Source organism: Egretta garzetta, unplaced genomic scaffold, assembly GCF_000687185.1.
Source record: "Egretta garzetta isolate BGI_Z169 unplaced genomic scaffold, ASM68718v1 scaffold117, whole genome shotgun sequence".
In the NCBI taxonomy this organism is placed as follows: domain Eukaryota; kingdom Metazoa; phylum Chordata; class Aves; order Pelecaniformes; family Ardeidae; genus Egretta; species Egretta garzetta.
The window spans coordinates 2,893,638-2,914,145 of record NW_009260479.1 but is presented as its reverse complement, the minus strand read 5'-3'; the positions used below and the strand labels follow the sequence as shown (position 1 = coordinate 2,914,145).

Genomic DNA, 20,508 nt, shown 5'->3' with positions numbered 1-20,508 from the left:
TACCAGCATCCTTCAAATCAAGTCTGTGCTCAGCCACATGATCAAAGCAAACTCTTCTTTCCAGGCATGATGACCTCATCTTTGACTACCTCCTTATATCAGGAAATACAAGGGTATTTTGCTGATATGGAAATTTGAAAATTATTTTATTTATTAATTGTATTCTGCGTGCCTGGCTGAAATCCCAGCAACTGGGGTTGCTCAAAATCTTCTTTAGTGCAAGATGGACATAAAATTAGGGAAGCAAAGGAGAAAGTGGGTGGTGTAAGTTCTCCGTAAGAGCATTTTTATGAGTTTATGCTCACTGCCAGTCTGCTAGAGAGAAGAAATGACCCAAGAGCTAGGCAGCTAGTCCATTTTATGATCTAAAAATTGCATCTGCAGTAGTAAACAAAGACAAGCCAAAGCCTGTTCTCCATCCCTGAGGGTAAGCAGCTGACCTCCCTTCCCTGATCTTCCCCCAGGCAGGATTGCTTCGTGGTTGCTTTCCCCAGCCAGGGCTGTCCCCTGAATGCCCAGGCACCAGCTGGGACAGGGTGGCCAGGGAATGTCCTACTAAGACAGAGGAGGGACACTCATAATATTTGAGTTCATGCCCTGGCCAGTTTATAGATGCAGCCACCTGCCTGTGTTTTCAAGCAGAGTCACGTCAGGAGGCATTTTGCACTTGCTGAATCTCTCAGAAATGGGATGGCATGACATCTAAATGCAGGAGACAAGAGAATTACAGGAGAGGAGGAGGGACATGGAAGTCCTCTTGGAAGAAACACCCATACAAATGAGCTTGTAGCACAAGGAGCATGAGAGTGCTCTTAGTTGTGCAGTTGCAACAAATGAGTGTACATGAGGGGGCCAGAAAGAAGGGAACTGGTGGTGGGGACCAGACAGCAAACAGAGGGGAAGGGGAACGAGCTGAGAGTAGAGCTGCTTGAAAAATGTCCATTCCCAAAGACAAATGTAAATGCCTCTTTTAATCTCCATGAAAATTTAACATGGAAAATATCAAGCATACTTCAATCCAAACCCTAATATCAGTTAGCATGTACTCTTTTCCCAAGGAAATATGACTATCACCCACAGAAGGCAGAGCTTCTGTACCAAAACTGGCTTGGTCAAAAAGTAAAACCACTTTTGCATTGATAACTACAAGAATTTTAAATGGCTTCAGGACAGAGACTTGGAATTTGCTTGTGTTTTGGGAAGGGTAAAGTCAAGGTATACGATGAGATGGAGCTTGCAGATGTCATGAAAAGGCAGAAAGCCAAAGCAATGTTGAAAAAGGAGGAGATTTGCTCAAAGCATGAGACCAGGAAGACTGCAGCAGAGATATGTGACAATGTTAAAGAGGGGTTTACTATAAATCAAAGCCAGAGCTGACCAAAAAGAAAGAAAATACATTTTAGGTAGAAGAAAAATAAAGGAAGGGCAGATTTGGGTCATATTCAGTGAGAACTAATCTGACCAAGAATCTGGCTAGGGATGGCCCAAACAAAACAGGGTCACATGATAACACATGAAAATGAGAGACAGGGAAATAGAACCAAAGAGACTTAAATAACAGCAAAGAGATAAAAACGTTAAGAGGGATGAAAAAACAACAGGTTTGATTCTCCTTTCCTTTGCACCATTTGCAGTAATACAAAATCGATGGAGCACATCCGTATCTGTTGGAGATTCTCTTTGGCAAATGTGGGCCCGTGGTTTTACTGGATTTAGAGCAGTTTAACAGAGTCAGAACCAGCCAAGCTGACTTTTGGGAACAGGAAGACACACATGATGGTAGCAGGAGACCAAAGACAGGACCATTTTGACTGCAGGAACTTCTTACTGTTCAGTAAGACCCAGAAAGGCAGGAAACTGGCATCGAATCCTGTGCCCTACATTTATTTTTCAAATGTATTCTTCAGCATATTTCCTTGGGAAACCACAGACCTTGTTGCCACGTACATGCTAGGTGGGGAAATGCGGATATGAATATGCACTGTACGTGGAAAAGATAAATTCCAGTCACTTTTAAATGTCATATACCTCCCAAGAAGGTTAAGGATGTCCTGACAGGCTGATTGTGTCACATATCCCTTTTAACAAGCTATTTCTAGAGGCAACTGTTAGAATGAACTGCTCACTGCTTAGTTTTGGTGGGGAAAAATAATATTTTTAACTGTTGGGGTTTTTTTTAAGCAAAAGTATAAGATGTTTAGGAGTAATGAATAATGTATTACAATTGTACCACCTGGTCTGTTTTAATATTAAAACCTTGCCCTTCCCTCAACACACGCTAGGAGGAACTGTGTTGTCATTACCCTCTCAATGACATCCAGACAACTTGTACAATGACACTAATAAAAAGAGACACAGTTAGTTGTACCTACCTTTGCACACTCTTGTCCAATTAAATTTGACTCAGTGTCTTCTAGACTTTTAATAACTACCCAGCTATTAGCAAGAACTTAACCACTGACAAAACCCTGCTTATGCTATTAACCAAGGACAGATGTAGCACAAAAAATGGGCAGTATTTTACCCTGCTGATGCCTGCTATATTAACAGGGCTGCAGTTTTTATTTTGAAAACTCAGCTCCTCTTCAATCCCCTGACTACAACCAAATCTCAACAAACAATCCGCTAATATCAGCTTCACCAACAAAATATATATATGTACATATATATATATGGTGGATGCTAATAAAAATATTTCATCTTGTCAGCAGTTGATATAATGGAGTCAATGCTTAAGCAATATTTTTAGAGGAATATCTCTGACTTGGAAACACAATTAGAAGAAAAGGCACAAGGTTGGTTTCCAAGGGGCAGGTTGATTGAACTAATGTATTAGCATTCTTCTTCCTCCATATCTCTAATAAGTCTCATACACATGAAGGTTAATGAGAGAGAGCTTCATATCCCCTTATACACATACCTACAGAAGAGCACTAGCATTATTTTCAGACTTTATTCCTCTCTGATACAGCCCAGTGACTCACTTATAGATCAAGAAGCAATACTGATAATTCTACCAATGAAAATCTGCACCAAATGCCAAAATCTGTCACAGCCCACCAATGAATCTGGTTTGAGTGTTGCTTTTGGGAATTCCTTTTTTTCACAGATGAAAAAAAGAGCCTTAGTCCAATTTGTGTTTTCAGCCTCCTTTGAGCTGCATCAGAAGCAAAAGCTCACTCCTCTTCTCTGTGCTGACTTTTATTAGGAACTTGGCTGTTTGTTTTTAAAGATATCTACCTTCCTGTGGATGGATGTGGCAGGGGAAAAAAAACGGCAGATTTTAGTGTATATTCAACATGGACACCATATAATACCTTGAAAAGAGGAACTGAACACACTTGTCCCCTAATACAAGATGTGTGCTCGGATTTAGTCACCAAGTGCCAAGATTCAACTCTTCAGAAGAAACAACTAAGCCTGTGGCAGGATACAAAAACTCATAAATCTGGAGTGACAGAAGAAGCAGATTACTATTTAGGAACACATTCTGAAAGTAGTTTCTCCTCCCATCTGTTCTCAGGTGTATTTCCCTCACATCTCTTGGGCAAAGCAGCCCTATACATTCCAGCTTGGAATGGACTCTACTTAGTAATCTACCATACAACGGCACTTTTGAAACCCCGCAGTCTTTGATGGTCCATCATAAATATCCTGAGGTTAATTTCCCCAGACTTTTCAGCACCAGCATCCGGTGTTACACATGAGGGTGGGATATATCTACTCAATGAAATAAATGATAGTTACTTATGTGGGGACTGATAAATCACAATTTTTTTTAAAGCCTGGAGCATTAGGCGAAAGTTTTGTCTTTAACCCATATGAGGATGTAAGCTTTCCGTCTCTGCTAGGAGTCACCAGAGGCAACAGGACTGACTGATGGTTGGTGTCAGGATTTATCTTTTTGATTCATCCCATGACGCTATCTGTTTCTGGTGGACCTTTCATTACTCTTGAGGATGTTTAATACTTAAGTAGATGTAGCCAGATGTTTGCTTAAAAGCATCAGCTGAGTCCTCTGCTTCCCAGACACTGCTCAAGCAAGGATGGATAATGGGGAATACAAACAGCAAAAATTGCTTTGGGACACATGGACTGTGCAGGCAGCTGGCATGAAAAATATGAAGGGAGAAGCTGGGAAACATGCTGGGGTTTAGCTGCTTTCCCACTAAGTGTACCTGCTGCCAGCCGTAAGCATACATCAGTGGAAGCAAAAACGATGGTAACATGCTGACAGTTGTTTTGACTCTATTTTGCTTGTGTCCCCAAATGTGCTTATTCATGTATTCTGGGCTGTTCTTCTGCAAAGCTGCATGTGACCCGAGAAACAAAATTCATCTCCCTTATATAAGTGTCCGAGTTATTGAGACAGGCTGAAATGACACTTCCACTTCTCAGTAATGATCCTTGAGGCTCCCCAGCTCCTTCCGGACCCTCTAACTCTCCAGCCCCCATCTCCAGTATTTCCCCAGCCCTCATTATGGCTCCTGAAGTTTTCTGATAAGTCCTCCTTCTCCACGGCGCCCCACACGCACTCCGCTCACCGCTTTTGCAGATTTTGTGTGTCCTGACAATGACTAGTACTGACATGCCTATTCTCGCCTGTTTGTCTAGTGGCCTTCTCAGCTGATGTAAATAAAACACAATGCACATTTCCAGAATGTTGGGAGCTGCTGAAAGAGCAGATAAGGTGAACAATGGCATCCAGGACATGAACATGGGGGTGCAGAGAGAGCGGAGGGAAGGCAGTGCTCATGCAAGACTTGGGACAACCTGAACTTCTTTTCGAACCTCCTGCGGATGCACGTCTCCTTGAAAAACACCGTTCTTCCCCAGCTTTATATAGTTGCATCTTATCCCCTCTTCTTTCCATTTGGCAAGAAGTGGAACTGGTGGGCCCCAAGGAGAATACCTGCTTGGTGTTACAAGTACAATATAGGAGGATGCAGACCTCTACTGTCATTTGAAAATTAAAAAAGTAAAACCTGAAATGTTGTAATTCAGGCTTGTAATACCTTCTGCCCAAACTTGCTTTAATCTTCAGCAAGCAGATCTAACCTAGTATTTGCAATTAGAAGGCACACAATATTTTAAAATTCCAGTTCATTTATATTAATCATCAGATGCAATATAAATACTACATTTCCCTCCAAGGAGATTAACCTTTATTCACAGAGTGGATGTCTTTGGTGGCCCCAAGAATAAGAACATGTTTGTCATTAAATGCAAAAATAATTAACTTGATTCAGGGCAGCAAGCCTGGCTGCAACTCTTGAGTTGTACATTTCTCTAGGGATAGACACTAAAACCCATGAAAATGGGGCTTCGGTAGTTCTAGATCTTTATATAATTTGAAAAGAAAATAAGGAGATGGCTGGAAATGTGCTATCATATGTCATTAGTGTTCCATTTTCATTTGTTTGTTGGCACAAGAAATCTTAATGAATGAGGCCTCTTTCCTTTGGGGTAAAGCAACCCCTTGATCACCCTGTAAAGTTTCACGGTCTTGAAAACCCTTGGTGTAATGCATCATGTCTTTAAAAATGCCAGAGTCTTGATGTAGCTTCCCTCAGTGACAGTCCCTTCATGGCAGGCAGAAATACAAGTCTCATCTGAAGACCTTCTTTGACCACCATAATATGCTTTTTCTGTCTGAGCTCTTGAAATGTAACATTGTAATCCACTTTTACCTAGGCCTGTTAGATTCCTAGCTATTTTGCTATTACTCATGATTTTTTCACAAGGGACAGTGATAGTTCTCTATATCCATTTCATTTAAACAAAGAGAAAGTCTGACACATTACCATAAACCTCTCTCAAGCCCGGCTGTGATCCACTGAGAAATTTGCAGTGATGGAGATGTATCAGTATTGGGAGGGACAGGACTTCATGGCTCCTTCTACACTAATAATTAAATGTGCCTAGCAACGTTTTATGGCACTGAGGACAAATGGAAAAGATCATCTTGCTCCATATTATTAAGCTTCTTTATACCCTGTGCTGACCACAACCTTCCAGCTGGGATAGACCCTTGCCTGTGAAACTCTTGCTACATCCACACAGGTGGCCAGCTGATGGATACCCCCAAGATGGGCTACCAGTCTGCCTGCACAGTGGCCATATACGCTCCTTCTTCTATTCCTCAACTGGAGACCATGATGCTCAGGTGGTAACACTCAGCAATTAACTCTAGGAAATGGTTTTATGCAGAAACAATTCTCCCGTGCCAAAGACCATACAATCCAAATAGTAGCCCTGTCTTACAGGTTTATATACTATACACCACAGCTACCTCTTTTTCAAAGTTTTTGTTGCTTGCTTGACTGCAAACACCAAGCTAAAGGAGACATTAGCAAATAAAGGAGAAAAAGAAAAAAAAACCTAAATACAGCTAATCAGAATTAAACATTTATCACATGACTTTACTTTGTTCTTAACATTAAAAAAATAGGCAGGAAAGAAAAGAAGTCATCTAAACAGACAAAAAAATGCAGGCACACATAGGAAGTGACCTTGCCTAACCATAGGATTACAGCCATAGCTACCAAGTATTAGATAGCCACATGTGACCCAATGACTCTGTATTTTACTTAGGGTCTGTCACTTGGCAAAGCAATTCAGGATGGGAAATTGCTATGAATTTCTTCTCATACACGAAGCTTCACATATAGAATCATTTAGGTTGGAAAGGACCTTTAAGATCATCGACTCCAACCATTACCTAACCCTGCCGACTCCACCACTAAACCGTATCCCCAATTGCCACATCTTCACATCTTTTAAATACCTCCAGGGATGGTGACTCCATATGCCTGGAGTCACTTCTGTTCCTCACCCAAAAAATCCTCCCCATCCCAAATCTCTCTCTTGCACATCTATCAAGCCACAATCTGTGCTAAATTGTCCTTCATCCCTTGCACCCTTCTCCTCCTTCTAGGACATTTATTCCCATCCAGGTTGCATTGGTGGTGCCCAGGACAACCTTTTAGTGGTAGGAAGGGAGACTTGTGGAAGGACATGTTGAAGTGGAATTTTCTCAGATGTAGATGTCCACAGTGACTGATACATATATTTTCATTATTGTCTCAAACATTTTCTGTTGGTAAGCTACTTTATCATAACATAAATTCTTAAACAGAACTGAGTGCATGACCTTACACTTTGTATTTCATAATTCCATGCATCATGCATTAATTCAATGATAATGGTTATGCAATTCTTCCTACAGGATAGCCTGATACCCTAGAAACTGGTGGTGCTTTCTACCTTTGTGTTCTCAGAAAATATCATTAATATTTTCCTGAGTGAACAGCATTTCCATGGATGGTAGACAAAAATAAAAAAAAAAAAAAAAGAAAGGCTAGGACTGATCCTAAAAGAGCACTTACAGCCTTATATTTCACCTTTCAGGAAAATTCTGAAGATGTCACTTCCCTGGTTACAGACTCTATATCTTGGCATGCTTGTGACTCCAGGAAGGCAAAATCCACCATGGAAACGCAGCAGTGAATTACTGGCTTGTGGTGGATTGGGGAACGGTGGGGAATGGGCCTTGGAAGTACCAGGGGGTTTCTGTAAATCAGGCAGAGCTGAGTCCAGAAACTCAGCCCTGAGGGTGAGTTAATACACGGCAGCTGTAAGTTTGGGTTAACACTAACTAGTGCTTTTTGGGTGCTGTTTATGTCACACATAGCCAAATCAGAGCATGAGCACAGACAGCTCATTCCTGCCCTGCGTTGCCCTTCACTTGGTGGCATTTCAGGAGAAGCTGGTAGAAAAGAGGCTCCATCCAGGTGGCTGGGAGAAGAATAAGTGTGGCTTGGCCAACATACATCATGCACACACAAGAGGTTGGAAGGTTGTTCCTTCTGTGATTGAAGTGTCAGTTTTATTCATGCACGGTGTTAGCTCCCATTACGCTCAGTTGTCCCCTGGGAAGTGGCTTGTGTCACACCCGACTGGCATGGGCTGACCTGCCAAAGCAGGGGACACCAGGGACTGCCTCACTACCCAAATTCCCCTACATCTTCTTAATAATTCCCATCTCTGTGATTTTCCTTATTAACCTCAGTAACATAAATGTACATAGGCAATACGTTAAGCCCTTTGTAAAACTTAACAGTAAGCATAATTATTCAGTTGGCAATTTCAGAAGCTCTTTCTTACAAATGAGGGAGAAACTATTTTATTATCTGCCTGGTTTGGCTTTACCTTCCAAAACGGCTTCAATGTTTCTAAAAATGCCTTCTGACAATAGTAGCACTGTATTATTGTGCAAAAGGTAGTTACACAGCACTTATTTTTCCAACTGTGCTGTAAAGTTTAGTTATTTAAAGATGACTCAAATATCAGCTGGGCAGCAGTAAACATAGTTTCATGTGGCACTGCACTTGTTAATTTGCGGGGTATATGAATACAAACCAGAGCAGGAGTAGGGAAGTGATCGTGCCCCTGTTCTCAGCACTGGTGAGGCCGCACCTTGAATACTGTGTTCAGTTTTGGGCCCCTCACTCCAAGAAAGATGTTGCATTGCTGGAAGACGAGGGGGAATGGTTTGAAGCTGCACCAGGGCAGGTTTAGGCCAGACATTAGGAAAAACTTCTTCACTGAAAGGGTTGTCAGGCTCTGGAATGGGCTGCCCAGGGAGGTGGTCGAGTGCCCATCTCTGGAGGTATTTAAAAGAAGGGTAGATGAGGTGCTTAGGGACATGGTTAGTGGTGGGATGGCAGGGTTAGGTTTAAAGGTTGGACTTGATGATCTTAAAGGTCTTTTCCAACCTAAACGATTCTATGACTCTATGATTCTATGATTTACGGTTTACTAAAATTCCTTTCAACAGCTGGACTGCTCTAGAACATGAAGCTGCCCAGGGCACTTACTAACTTTCCTTGCTTTTTCTCCCACCATTCCTTTGAATTTATGTTAGTGAGGCTCGGTAGGACCTGCAAACCAAATCACAGAACCTACCACAGAATCGTAGCGGTTGTAACTCTTCCAACACAAGTCTGCAGCCATGACTTTACAGTAGTTAAAGAGCTGGTCTGCCCTGTAACGCTTAGCCTTGCAGTTGGGAAAGCGACCACAGACACTACCATAAGCACTGGCTTAGGTGACAGATAAAAGCATTTCATCTAGAAGAGCATCCAGGGGAAAAGGAGACAGGATTGCCTCCATGCCTTCGAAGACTAAGAAAGAATTCAGAGTCCAAATGAGATACAGCCTCAGGATAATATTTTTCTTATCAGAGCAGACTCTTGAAATGGGGAGGAGGAATGAGGATCTCAGCAAATTAAAAGAGAAACTCTGCTGGCACAGACTGCAACCCAGCTACAGGTAAAAGATTTAGGGCTCAAGTCTTCCTATTTTAAAGGGTTCGGGATGCTTTTTGGCTACCAGAATTTTTGGGTCTGATGATGTTCAGCAAATAAGTGAGTCTGTGAATTCAATCCACTCTCACTAAAGAAAACAAGAATTTTGCTGATGCCAGAGGAATAAGATGACCTTCTCTCTACCTGCTAATCAACATCATGAAATCTCCGTGTAGCGCAGTTGACACTGGATGAGTCTCATGATTCAGAATCTTTTGTTCTTTTCACACCTATGAATCATTTCCTCTTTTTTTTTTTTTTTGAGTGATCTACAGACAGTAATCATTCCTGTTTACCAGTCATTGCCGCATGTTTACGGAATTGTTGGATGAAAAGGATAAAGTGAGCATTTTTGCTTTCATCTGACCAGTAACTTCAGTTTATCCAGGCCGACAGAGGTTTTCAATATCTGGTTTTACAACTGGGACAGGTTTTTTTTGAGCACTGAAGGTTAAATATGTGTAGATAATGTTAGTGCAATCTCTGCTGAATCAGATTTTATATTTAACAGAATTTATGCACACTGATGAGTGTTAATATCTAAGGGTATCAGATGTTGCAAATTCACATCTTTCAATAATCCATGAATATTTCAAATGTTAACATTTTCCCCAGAATTTATCATATATTATTTTCAGGTTTCATTATCATACACAGAATCCATTGCTTAATGGCAGGGGGAGATTAACTCTCTGGATCTCAGGCTAAACTCCTCAAAAAGATATGCAGAAAGTAATCATTTGCCCCAACCCCTCTAATCACATTTAGTTCCAAGAAAAATCTTTAGAAACAGAAAGTTAGGGGGAAAAAACATAAGTAATCTGCCACTTTCTGAGTAATTATAACTTAATCTTTTGACTTCTATAAAAAAACCCTATAAAATAATGATTTGCTCTTGCAATCAAAATGTTCTGTGCAAATATACATTAATGTAAACAAAAAAAATGTGCTCTATTTTTCTACAAGCTCTTTCAAGAACTTTTACATCCCAGCAGCTGAGAACCAAAACACTGGGTACTTAAAAGCAAAACAACCACTAAAAGCAATCGGTAGCAAACCCCCACGTTTTTTTATAGCAGCATCTACTATTAAACAACTCACTACATAAACAGTAAGCCCATTAGAGCCACAATGTGAAAGAAGCTCTGTAAGCTGAACAGGCGAAACATTTCCACGATGACTGCAAGCCAGCAAAGCACTCCATAAGATGTCAACAGGGAAATACAATTCAGTCTTAATAGGTTCAGAGCTTATGTAAGCCATGCTTATGGGATAGTCTATTAAAAAAGCAAGCGAGCAAGTGACATTACTGTAAACACAACCTGAAACTTCCTAGAACACGCATGCTAAAGACATTCGAAACTCCACTCAAAGACACTGTGCTAGCGGTAAGGTTCACGTGTTCTGGACCAAAAATGAAGGGAAATAAAAATATATCCCGCTACAGTGACGGTTGAGGTGATATCCACTCCTGTATGAAAAGAGATCTGGAATCCCTTCAGCCCCATGAGTGGCTTAAAGAATAAAATTGTTATAACCCGCCCATGTGCCTTTCTTCCAGGAAAACATTATCTGTTCTTCTGCAAAAAGCAGTATGCCTTCATTCCTAATCAGTAATGCAATGCTACCAATTTTGTACTTGGGATATGAACAAGTTTCTCTGAACTTGGTTCATCGAATTAAAGCTATGGAGCAATGTGAGATTTGCCATTTCTGGATTAAAAAAAAAAAAAGGTACATTTGCACAGTTCCATCAGGAAAGGGAGAAAAAAACATCTCGAGAACTCACCACCAGGTTTCCTATCACCATGACCAACAAGAAGACAAGAAGGCACAGTGGCTGCCCAGCTACTTCCATGCAGTCCCACATGGTCTCGATCCACTCCCCACACAAAATTCGGAAGATGATGAGGAACGAGTGGAAAAAATCATTCATGTGCCACCGTGGCAAATTGCCAGTTGTACTTATCTTCTTCACATTGTCCATGTAGCTTTTCCCAAAAAGCTGCATTCCTACCACAGCAAAAATAAAGACTATGATTGCCAGCACAAGAGTGAGGTTACCGAGGGCACCCACTGAATTACCAATGATTTTAATGAGCGTATTTAGGGTCGGCCAGGACTTCGCCAGTTTGAAGACTCGCAGCTGTGAACAAAACATAAACAACAGTGTCAGTTCACAGAAGCAACAGACATTTCAGCTGATGAATTATTGAAGTTGGTAACACATGAAAGATGTTAAATGCCACAGCCCATGCGGTACAAGGTGATTTTAGCCATACTTCCTGTTAACCTCACTTCATCTATTAATAAAACACCAGTTGGGCTTCTCAGATGAGAATTAACCTTTCCAGAGCTATGCTCTGCCTTGTTAGATAGACGTGCTTTTAGAGGCTCATTTCCCCAGTATCATGGTGGGGAGAGGATGGAAGGAGGAAATCTCAGGTCTTAATATTTTCTTTTACGTTGCTTTTCCTCCTCACATTAAACAGCCTGGAAGGCATCTGGGGGAAGGGGTTTAGGGTTCAATCCCACAAAAAGAGAAGCAATTCCTCTCTGCTTCAGAGAAAGCCTCAGCCAGATGTTATTAGCTGTTAGCTCCCATGGTGAAAATCACCTCTGTGCTGAGGATCACGCGGTCTATGCACAACCCACGTCCCACTTAAGACCTATTTTAAGGACATAAATGGTTCCCAGCCCTTGTGCTGTGTTTTCAGCCGAAGGTTTAATTTCAGCCCTACTGAAGAGGGATTGCTCAAAAACTGGCAGGTGACTCTCAGGACCTAGCAGCAGCGGTGAAAAATTTGCATTTTTGATCTGTGCAGAGAGAATTTTGGAAAAAAAAAGTCTTCCACTAAATGTAACCATAAGGGCTTATTTTTCTGGTCTATCCAAGTTGTGAAGCCATATCATGGCCAGAATGATTAGCATGGACATCCTGGTACATGAAGTGCAACACAAATGTCAGGCTGGCAAGGAAACTACTTTTCTGTTCCAATATGTCGACAGGCTCTCATTAATAGAATACCACTATCCTGTGCATAACAAAGGAGCTGACAGCTAAGGAGTTCCCGTGAAAGACAGATGCTATGTTATGCTGATCAGTTCTAGAAAAAAAAAATAATAAAATCACTCTGTGAATAATTCAAAGACGTTTTCTTTTGACAACATTCAAAAGAATGGTGGCATGTTTATAACATAATTTAGGAATAACAGCTTCTAAACCAACAAGTTACTGGCTCTTGCATTTCTTGGGCTATCAATTATCTGCTGACTATGCTAACAGGTGTACAGGTATAAAATGGCAGATTTTTATTACAAATTGGAGCTCAAACATTTTAAGTGTGTTACAAGTACCTGGCACAGCTAGAAGGAATCAAATTATGTTCTCATTTACCCTGATGTAAATCTGGAACAATTCCATTTATCCCGCAGCCTATAATTAGTGTCATGTGCTGTTCAGGAGTTTGCAGCAATTAAAGTCTTTATCGGTAGATGCGTTTTTAAGAAAATATGTTGCATTCATGTCAGAGTTTATATGTAATACAAGAAGAGGGGTAAGAACAGAATAAGACCATTACCAGTCGAAAGGAGCGTAGAACAGACAGGTTTCCCATGCTGGACAAACCCAGTTCCATCAGGCTTAGTATGACAATTATGCTGTCAAAAATGTTCCAGCCCTGCTGAAAATAGTAGTAGGGGTCAAGGGCAATTACTTTGAAGATCATTTCTGCTGTAAAAATCCCAGTGAAGACCTGCAGAAAGAAAATATGAAGTCAGAGTAACTACTAAGCACACCTCCTTGCTTGCAAACTTCCCGCTGATACAGGTGAACACAGTGGAAAGCCAAAACCTTGTTACCGGCAAATGCTTTATTTTTCATGGCTGATTCTTTATCGCTATTACAACTTTGTCTAGTCTTTTCACAATAATATTTGATACTGCTGTAAACTTGCAATGACATCTGAATTCATGCTCTGGATTGGAACATACATTTCCATCTCCTTCTGTCATCTGAATAATCCCAGTGGTAAAAAGGAAAGTGTAAAGGTGCCTTTTATAAAGGTTAAACCTATTCATTTCAGTGGAGAAACCCAAATTAATGGAGTGGGAGTGTTAAAGGGGTATTTGGGTTGTAGTGCAGCTGCTGTATTATCCCTTTTTTTTTTTGTTATTTTTATCAATACCGGGGCAACACAAGCCTCCAGTCATTCTGAGGTTATGGCTGGCAGCGAAGGCGATTAGAAATTCTAATTTGAGTCCTAGTCTTTTTTCACAAATAGTCACGGCAATTTTCTTTTCACAGCATCTTGGGAACACATTGCTTATTTATGACCCAGTTCAAATGTCATATGGTGGAAGTTCTAATTGGAACATTTTTCTTTAAAACAACATATAAATATTACCTATGAGGCAGAGGGAGAGGGAAAGGGAAGGCTGCTGACAGCAAATTCAGTTTTAACACATTCCTGCAAAGTATCTTGGAGAATCAGATCTTGTCCTTTCGTATGCCCTCCTTAAGTACCAGTTTAAATGCACAATGCCAGGCTACAGTCAACTTAAAATGACAAAATGTGGGCATCAAGTTCTTCGTATACTGTTTTATTTTTGTTCCAAGTCCCAGTACAAGGCGCACAGAGCTTTGTTTATCTGAAAAGTTCTCTATTGCACTTATATATTAAAGGACATGGTTTTCCACAGAACAGCCAACATCAATGCACTACGTAGGTCAGAAAAGTTGGGGGAATTCAGAGGTCACATATCGGTACCATACAGTCAGGGGGAAAAGTTTTCCTTCCAATAAGCTGAATATTCATGGCAGTATCCCAGCAAAACTGATCAACTCCAATTAACAAAGATGAGAAACCCATTAAGAGGTGGAAAGGAAAAGTTAAGATTATATAATTAAGATATTAAGAAATAAAAATAAATGATCATAGTCTGCATTTGAGGAACACTTGTCTTTACTTTGTAATGTTTCAGGAGTGAATTCTTCCAAGTGACCATTTTACACAATTCCTTACATAAAAATCCCTTCTCTTTCTCATCAGGAAAATAAAACCTTGGGCTGCAACAATTTGGACTGTCATCCCATCACCATCTCATACCAAGAACCCAATGAAACAACCTGTCTCATATTTCTTACTAGTCAACAATTTCTGAGTCACAGTGGTCAGAGATACCAAAGATTCCACCAGAATGCTCCCATTTCCCTTAGGACAGAGAACAAGACAAAACTGGATATCTGTGAAATCGTATCCAGGGGACTGCCTTAAAAACCCTGATACCACACTGCGTACATTATGCAACCATCTTGCTGAGAAATGACTCAGGAGGATCACTTTCTTTGCCTGAATCATTTTAATCAATAGCCTTCTGAGAAGGAAATGTCACAGTAAGATAGCAAAATGTCTGAGCCTTCCTAAAGGCATCAGGAATGGCGTATGTGTACCAGCTACGAATTTCAAATGGCAGTCGTCAAGTCGCCAGCACCTGCGCTTGTACAGGAGGCTGGGTACTCAATACGATAAAGGCTGGAAAGCAAACAAGCAACCTAACATCCCACTGGTGCTAAATATGCCACTGCTGATTTGGAGGACTTTGTCTTAAAAAAAAAAAAATAATCTGTTATCTATCATTTCAGCTATTTAAGCTCTAATTGGATAATGGTATCTCAGTTTCTAAAGGAAAACAAAAATTGGGAGGATCTTGTTCTATCTACCAATTTTTTTAAGTGGTGGCACTGCGTAGGCAGGTGAGCCATGTAAAGATGTCCATGTGCTTGGCAGGCCTTCTGATCACATCTGAAAATGCTGATTCCTGTAGGTGATGAACTAAAGGAGTCAGAAGGCAACCGGTGCTGCAGCAATTAGACAGACAATCAGAGCGGGAGATCGCCGACGACTGGCAGCAGACGAAGAATTGCTCTTGGAGAAAGTGAATCCGTATTCTGCTTTCATTCTTTCATTTCTCTCAGAAACATTTGTTTTGAGGAAAAAAAAATGCCAAAGATCTGCCCTTTATATATATTTTCCCCCTCGTAATGCTAGTATCATCACTCAAAGAGGGTTAGGTGCAACGGGAAGACGCCAGCCAGCCAGCGTGGGGGCAGAGGAGGGGTCTGGCAGTCTGCGGCTTAGGGGATGCAATCACCTGGCAGGCTGCCCTGGAGCTGGGACTCCCTTCCCTTTCACAGGGGATTGCAAAAAATGTCAATTTTCATTACAAATGACTTTGCAAAATCCTCCACAAAATGGAATTACCTTCCTCTGACCTGCTCTACTCGCAATCAATCCAGTTATGCAGGGATTTAGTAAAGCTGGGGAGGGGGAGCTGGGACGGTCTGGCCTCTCACAGACCCATCCTGGGATCTCAGGGGAAGGGCAGCCCCGTGCCATCAGCCTGCTACAAAACATATTAGCAGGCTGTTTTGCTTATTTTACACTCTAGCACAAAGAGAAGAAATAGCTCAAGGCAGTGCCGAGAAACTCACAGTGAGGTAATTATATTCTTTTTTGCAAAATTTTGCAAAATTTGCTTTGCAGTTCCTCCCCCTGCTCATTGTATCGTATTCCTTGTTGGCACCCAGCACAGCCCCACTCATCCCCGGCAGGTCTGCAGGAGCCGTGTTGGCAGGAGGGATGCCATGGGCTAAAGTTTCAGTGCCTGTGGTCTGCAAAGAGAGAAGCTGATCTGCCAAAAGCAGAGCAAGGAGCAGACACATTTACTATCCGGAGTGCCAGAGGGGGAAACAGCGGCATTGACACCTGTTCTGATGGATACTGGGTCCAAAGGCATTTTTTTAAGTCATCTCAGAAGGCCACAAATTGTTGAGCAGCAACAAAGGCGGCTCGCTGCAAAGTGGAGCTGGATGTAGTCCTGTGAGATGACTTTCTGAGCCACCCTTATCTATTGCTTTCCACAGAGGGCAAGAGCACGGCTTTGAAGCAAGAGAGACCCAAACAGATTTTTGCTTAGCACAACAACACAGGGAGATTTGCCAAGACACAGCAGCTGAAAAACAGGAGACTGGTCCCACAGCCTAGGAGAAGAACCTCAACCTGCCCAAGGAGGCCTAGAGCTCAGAGTAAGAAGGATCAGGGTAAAGAAAAAAAAAAACACAAAAATATGTGGTCTACCACATATTCTAGGACTGATACAAAAAGTCTGATTATTGCTACTAAAGGCTGAGAGAGTTGGGGTTGTTCAGCCTGGAGAAGAGAAGGCTGCAGGGAGACCTGATTGCAGCCTTTCAGTACTTAAAGGGGCCTATAGGAAAGGTGAGGACAATCTTTTTAGCAGGGACAGCTGTGACAGGACAAGGTGTAATAGCTTTAAACTGAAGTAGGGTAGGTTTAGACTGGACATAAGGAAGAAATTCTTTACAATGAGGTTAGTGAAACACTGGAACGGGTTGCCCAGAGAGGTGGTGGAGGCCCCATCCCTGGAAACATTCAAGGCCAGGTTGGACAGGGCTGTGAGCAACCTGATCTGGTTAAAGGTGTCCCTGCTCACTGCAGGGGGGTTGGACTGGATGGCCTCTAGGGGTCCCTTCCAACCCAAAACATTCTATGATTCTATGATTCTACCCACCTAAACCTGCCAGCATAGGATGCTTCTCACTAAAAGCAGACATCACATCTGTAGTGTCTCTGCATACTCCCCCTATAGCCAATGGTCACTACAGTCACTGGCCTCCAGGACATACTAAACCTGCCAGCATAGGATGCTTCTCACTAAAGGCAGACATCACAACGGTAGTGTCTCTGCATACTCCCACTATAGCCAATGGTCACTACAGTCACTGGTCTCCAGGACATGGTTCACCTTATCCAAAAGTAAACGTCTTTAAAACATTACATTAATTGTGCCTTAAAATTGTCCATTACTCTCCATTACCTTTAAAGGGAGATAGAGGCAACCAGCTCTGACAGACTCCTACGCTGTAAATACCTAGTTAGGCAAGGTGAATTGCACTTTGAGTTACTGCAGCCTTCGGTTTTATAGAAATAAAGGGCTTTTTTCATCTCTGCTATGAACTTCTCAAATTCAAACTTAGCAGCAACTATGTTCCAGGGTACTCCAGACTTACTCATGGCATCCTGTAGGGTATCTCTGCTTCTACCACTAGATTTTAGGGGCAATCCTATCATGCCACAGCTAAATGGCATGTGCCTTTTCCAATACAGATTATTCTAAAATTAAAAGGGTTTTAAACATTAAGTTTTAAAGCAGTAAAATGCAGTAACTTTTAAACATAAGCACAGAGAAAGACAATTAAAGAAAAAGCTTCTGTTTTGTAGTAACTGCAGAATGGTACTGGCCCCCTGGGTTAACAAATTGTACCACATTGCCTCTGGAAAGGCTTTTCTGCTGTCCCTGCAGCTTGGCTGTAGATCTGTCACTCTGCTTTTCCTCAGAGAAGAGCTGTCTCTGCTTACTTTGCAGCTCGCTCTCTGGCTGCTCCAGCTTTGCACATTACGAATTTCCCCTTGAAGCATCAGCCACGCTTTGCTCCATGTCCCCTCTGCCCTGGGGTTTGCATGGGACCCCAGCACACACAGCTGGACAAGGCGGGGTGGCACAGCAGGACATGGAGGGGCATACAACAAATGTACCATAAGCACCTTCCTGCATTCTTATCTAGATACGCTCACACACCACTCTATTTCCCTCCAAGAGCTTGCCTTGGTTTTTATCTGTAGATATTTTTTAACTTAAAAGTCACTATTAGTCACCAAGAACTGATGCCTGATCATTGCTTTAAAAGAAATCTCAAATAAACCTCATTAACCTCGCTCTAATCTCATTTTCTTAAACTGATACAAACTAGAAACCTATCGGGAACAGCCCAGAAACATGGCTTTAATGGTTACTAACAACATTGGAGTATGTCCGTTTAATAAAAATAGACCCTTGTCCTTCATTCATTTCCCTTCGCCCCCAGAAAGAGGTGACTATGTGGACTCTCTTGATGCGTGTTATGCAAAGCGAGGCTGATGGCATCTCAGAACGGGGTCTTCCTAAGCCACAGCCCAAACTTTTTAAAAAAGCAGGAAATAGGCTCCTCAGGTAGCACTTCAAGTTCACGTTCACTTACCAAATTACCGATGTAAAGCATGTGGTCAAACTCCTTCGTCATCTTATAATGCTCCAAGGCCATGAAGAGCGTGTTCAGCACAATGCAAAGGGTGATGGTGAGGTCGGTAAATGGGTCCATTACGACGAACTTGACAAATTTCTTGATTAAAAGCCAAAGCGGGCAGCAATCCCAAATGAGAAATTTAACAGCAAAGTGGTTCCAGCAGGGAGGACATTTCTGGTGTGATTCCTCAAGCTCTAAGTCACAAGCAGTAAAGTAACAGTCAATTCACACTGAGTTATATGACAAGAAAACACTTAAAATGACTCATAACATAGAGGAAGGCCCCTGAATTACCCCAAATCTTTTTTTTAGGATAAAAATATTTCTGTCCTAACAGGCTGGCAAATTACGCGCTTTGGGTTTTTTGCCAGTTGACCTGCACTTAGCAGACAGTGACCTATTCGGAAAGTAATAACCTTTTAAACGTGTCACAAGCAAAAATGGAGAATCACACCAAATATGTGAAGTCTAGTATTATAAATAGGCTCAGCTTTTTACTCTGTTTTCCACTTTGGCAAGTTCAAATAGATCAGAAAACACTAGCTTCATTTAACTTAGATTGGAAGACACTTTTTCCATTCCCACATCCCATGTTAGAAGCACCTTAAGTAATACCTTTTAAAGCTGTTAAGAGATGAAAGAGCTTAAATCCAATATTTGGAGCTGATTTAAGCGCTTGAGAGCCAGAGTATCACTGGTTATCAATAAGGTTTCTGTTCTTGATGTGCAATCCAAAAAGGCATTAAGCATCTGTTTTCTTCTGAAAGGCCCACATACAAAATCAGGGGAGTGCATAAGTCAGTTTGAAAACGCTGCTAAAGCTCCCATGTGCTTTTTAAAGGTGCTTTTAAAATATTACCTAAAGTACAACTTTTGTATTTTCATTTCATTTGAGCATAAAAGAAGTGAAAGAGCTTCATAAGTATAATTTGTGTTAAACGGTGAAAAAGAAAAGCCAGAAAAGACAGTTAATGGCTGAATGATAATGATTAGTGGAATTGCTTAATGCTTTCCTTTTCTGATTCCTTTATGGGCATGGAATGCTGCATAACGGTTTTAGTCTATATAATTAGAACCTGCACTGATAACAGGAAAACTTCAGCCAAGGCTGTTATTTCAATCAGTTTATAATCAGCCTCCTCTCTCAAGCCAGGATGCATTTTCCTTCATTGGACAACAGAACTGCGGTATTAGGTGTCTTCTGGCAAGCTTTCAAAGTATCGGACGATGTCCTCCCTGCACAGGTTTTGCACAAGCATTTGCACTGCTATGAGACCTCTGGGAAACCAAATTAGCTCCCAAGAAATAACTATGTCTTTCCAGCCTCCAAACAGAGGGTTTACAGGTAAGTGCCTAAAATGATGTTGAGAACTAACCGTACCTCAAACTATTTCAATGCAAAATTCTAATTTTGTAATTTTTTTGGAAACCCACCTCAAAGTAATAAGGACTTTGAGGCAGCCACTTCCTAAAGGATCTATTTTTTCAGGTAAATCTAGAAGAAACACATCTGCCTATCTCCGTACTCATAAGCACTTCCAACCAACCCTGCTTATTCCAGTGTTACTAATTCTGAGACCTTCATGATGAACACACATCAGATGTGTAACACTTTTTTCTGAGGCTCCACACCCGACACAAGCCCCTTTAAGTCCAGGTTGCTGCTGAAAGAGGTAGAATCATAGAATCATTTGGTTGGAAAAGACCCTTCAGGTCATGGAGTCCAACCGTACCTGTCCACTACTTCTTGCAAAACAACGAGAGTTTAATATTTGGGTCTTTTGTGTCAATTTGTTGCTGCCAGTCAAAGGGCGTATGGCTTTGAGTTGAGGAACTAAAGACGTGTCTTACCTTCCAGGGCACTGGTGATGATGCTGACAGCGCTCACTGCCCTCTGCCTCTGAAAGGGTTCGTCCGAGTGGTCCACCGACGGGCGGTGGGGCATTAAAAGCTGCTTCTTGCTTGCCTCGTCCGAGGGAGAGGTCTGCTTAAATG

At 41.6% G+C, this 20,508-nt stretch overlaps 1 protein-coding gene across 2 annotated transcripts in view; it reads right to left on the bottom strand.

Annotated features, from left to right (window-relative positions):
- The window catches only part of LOC104130965 (sodium channel protein type 5 subunit alpha), a 174,217-nt gene that overhangs the window by 82,466 nt on the left and 71,243 nt on the right, over positions 1–20,508 (bottom strand). For both annotated transcript variants that reach the window (XM_009644073.2, XM_035899648.1), the window contains exons 12-15: positions 20,365–20,497; positions 18,469–18,707; positions 12,950–13,123; positions 11,158–11,514 (exon numbers count right to left, since the gene is read on the bottom strand). In XM_009644073.2, the coding sequence (XP_009642368.1) occupies positions 11,158–11,514; positions 12,950–13,123; positions 18,469–18,707; positions 20,365–20,497 (903 nt within the window). The remainder of the gene's footprint in view (positions 1–11,157; positions 11,515–12,949; positions 13,124–18,468; positions 18,708–20,364; positions 20,498–20,508) is intronic.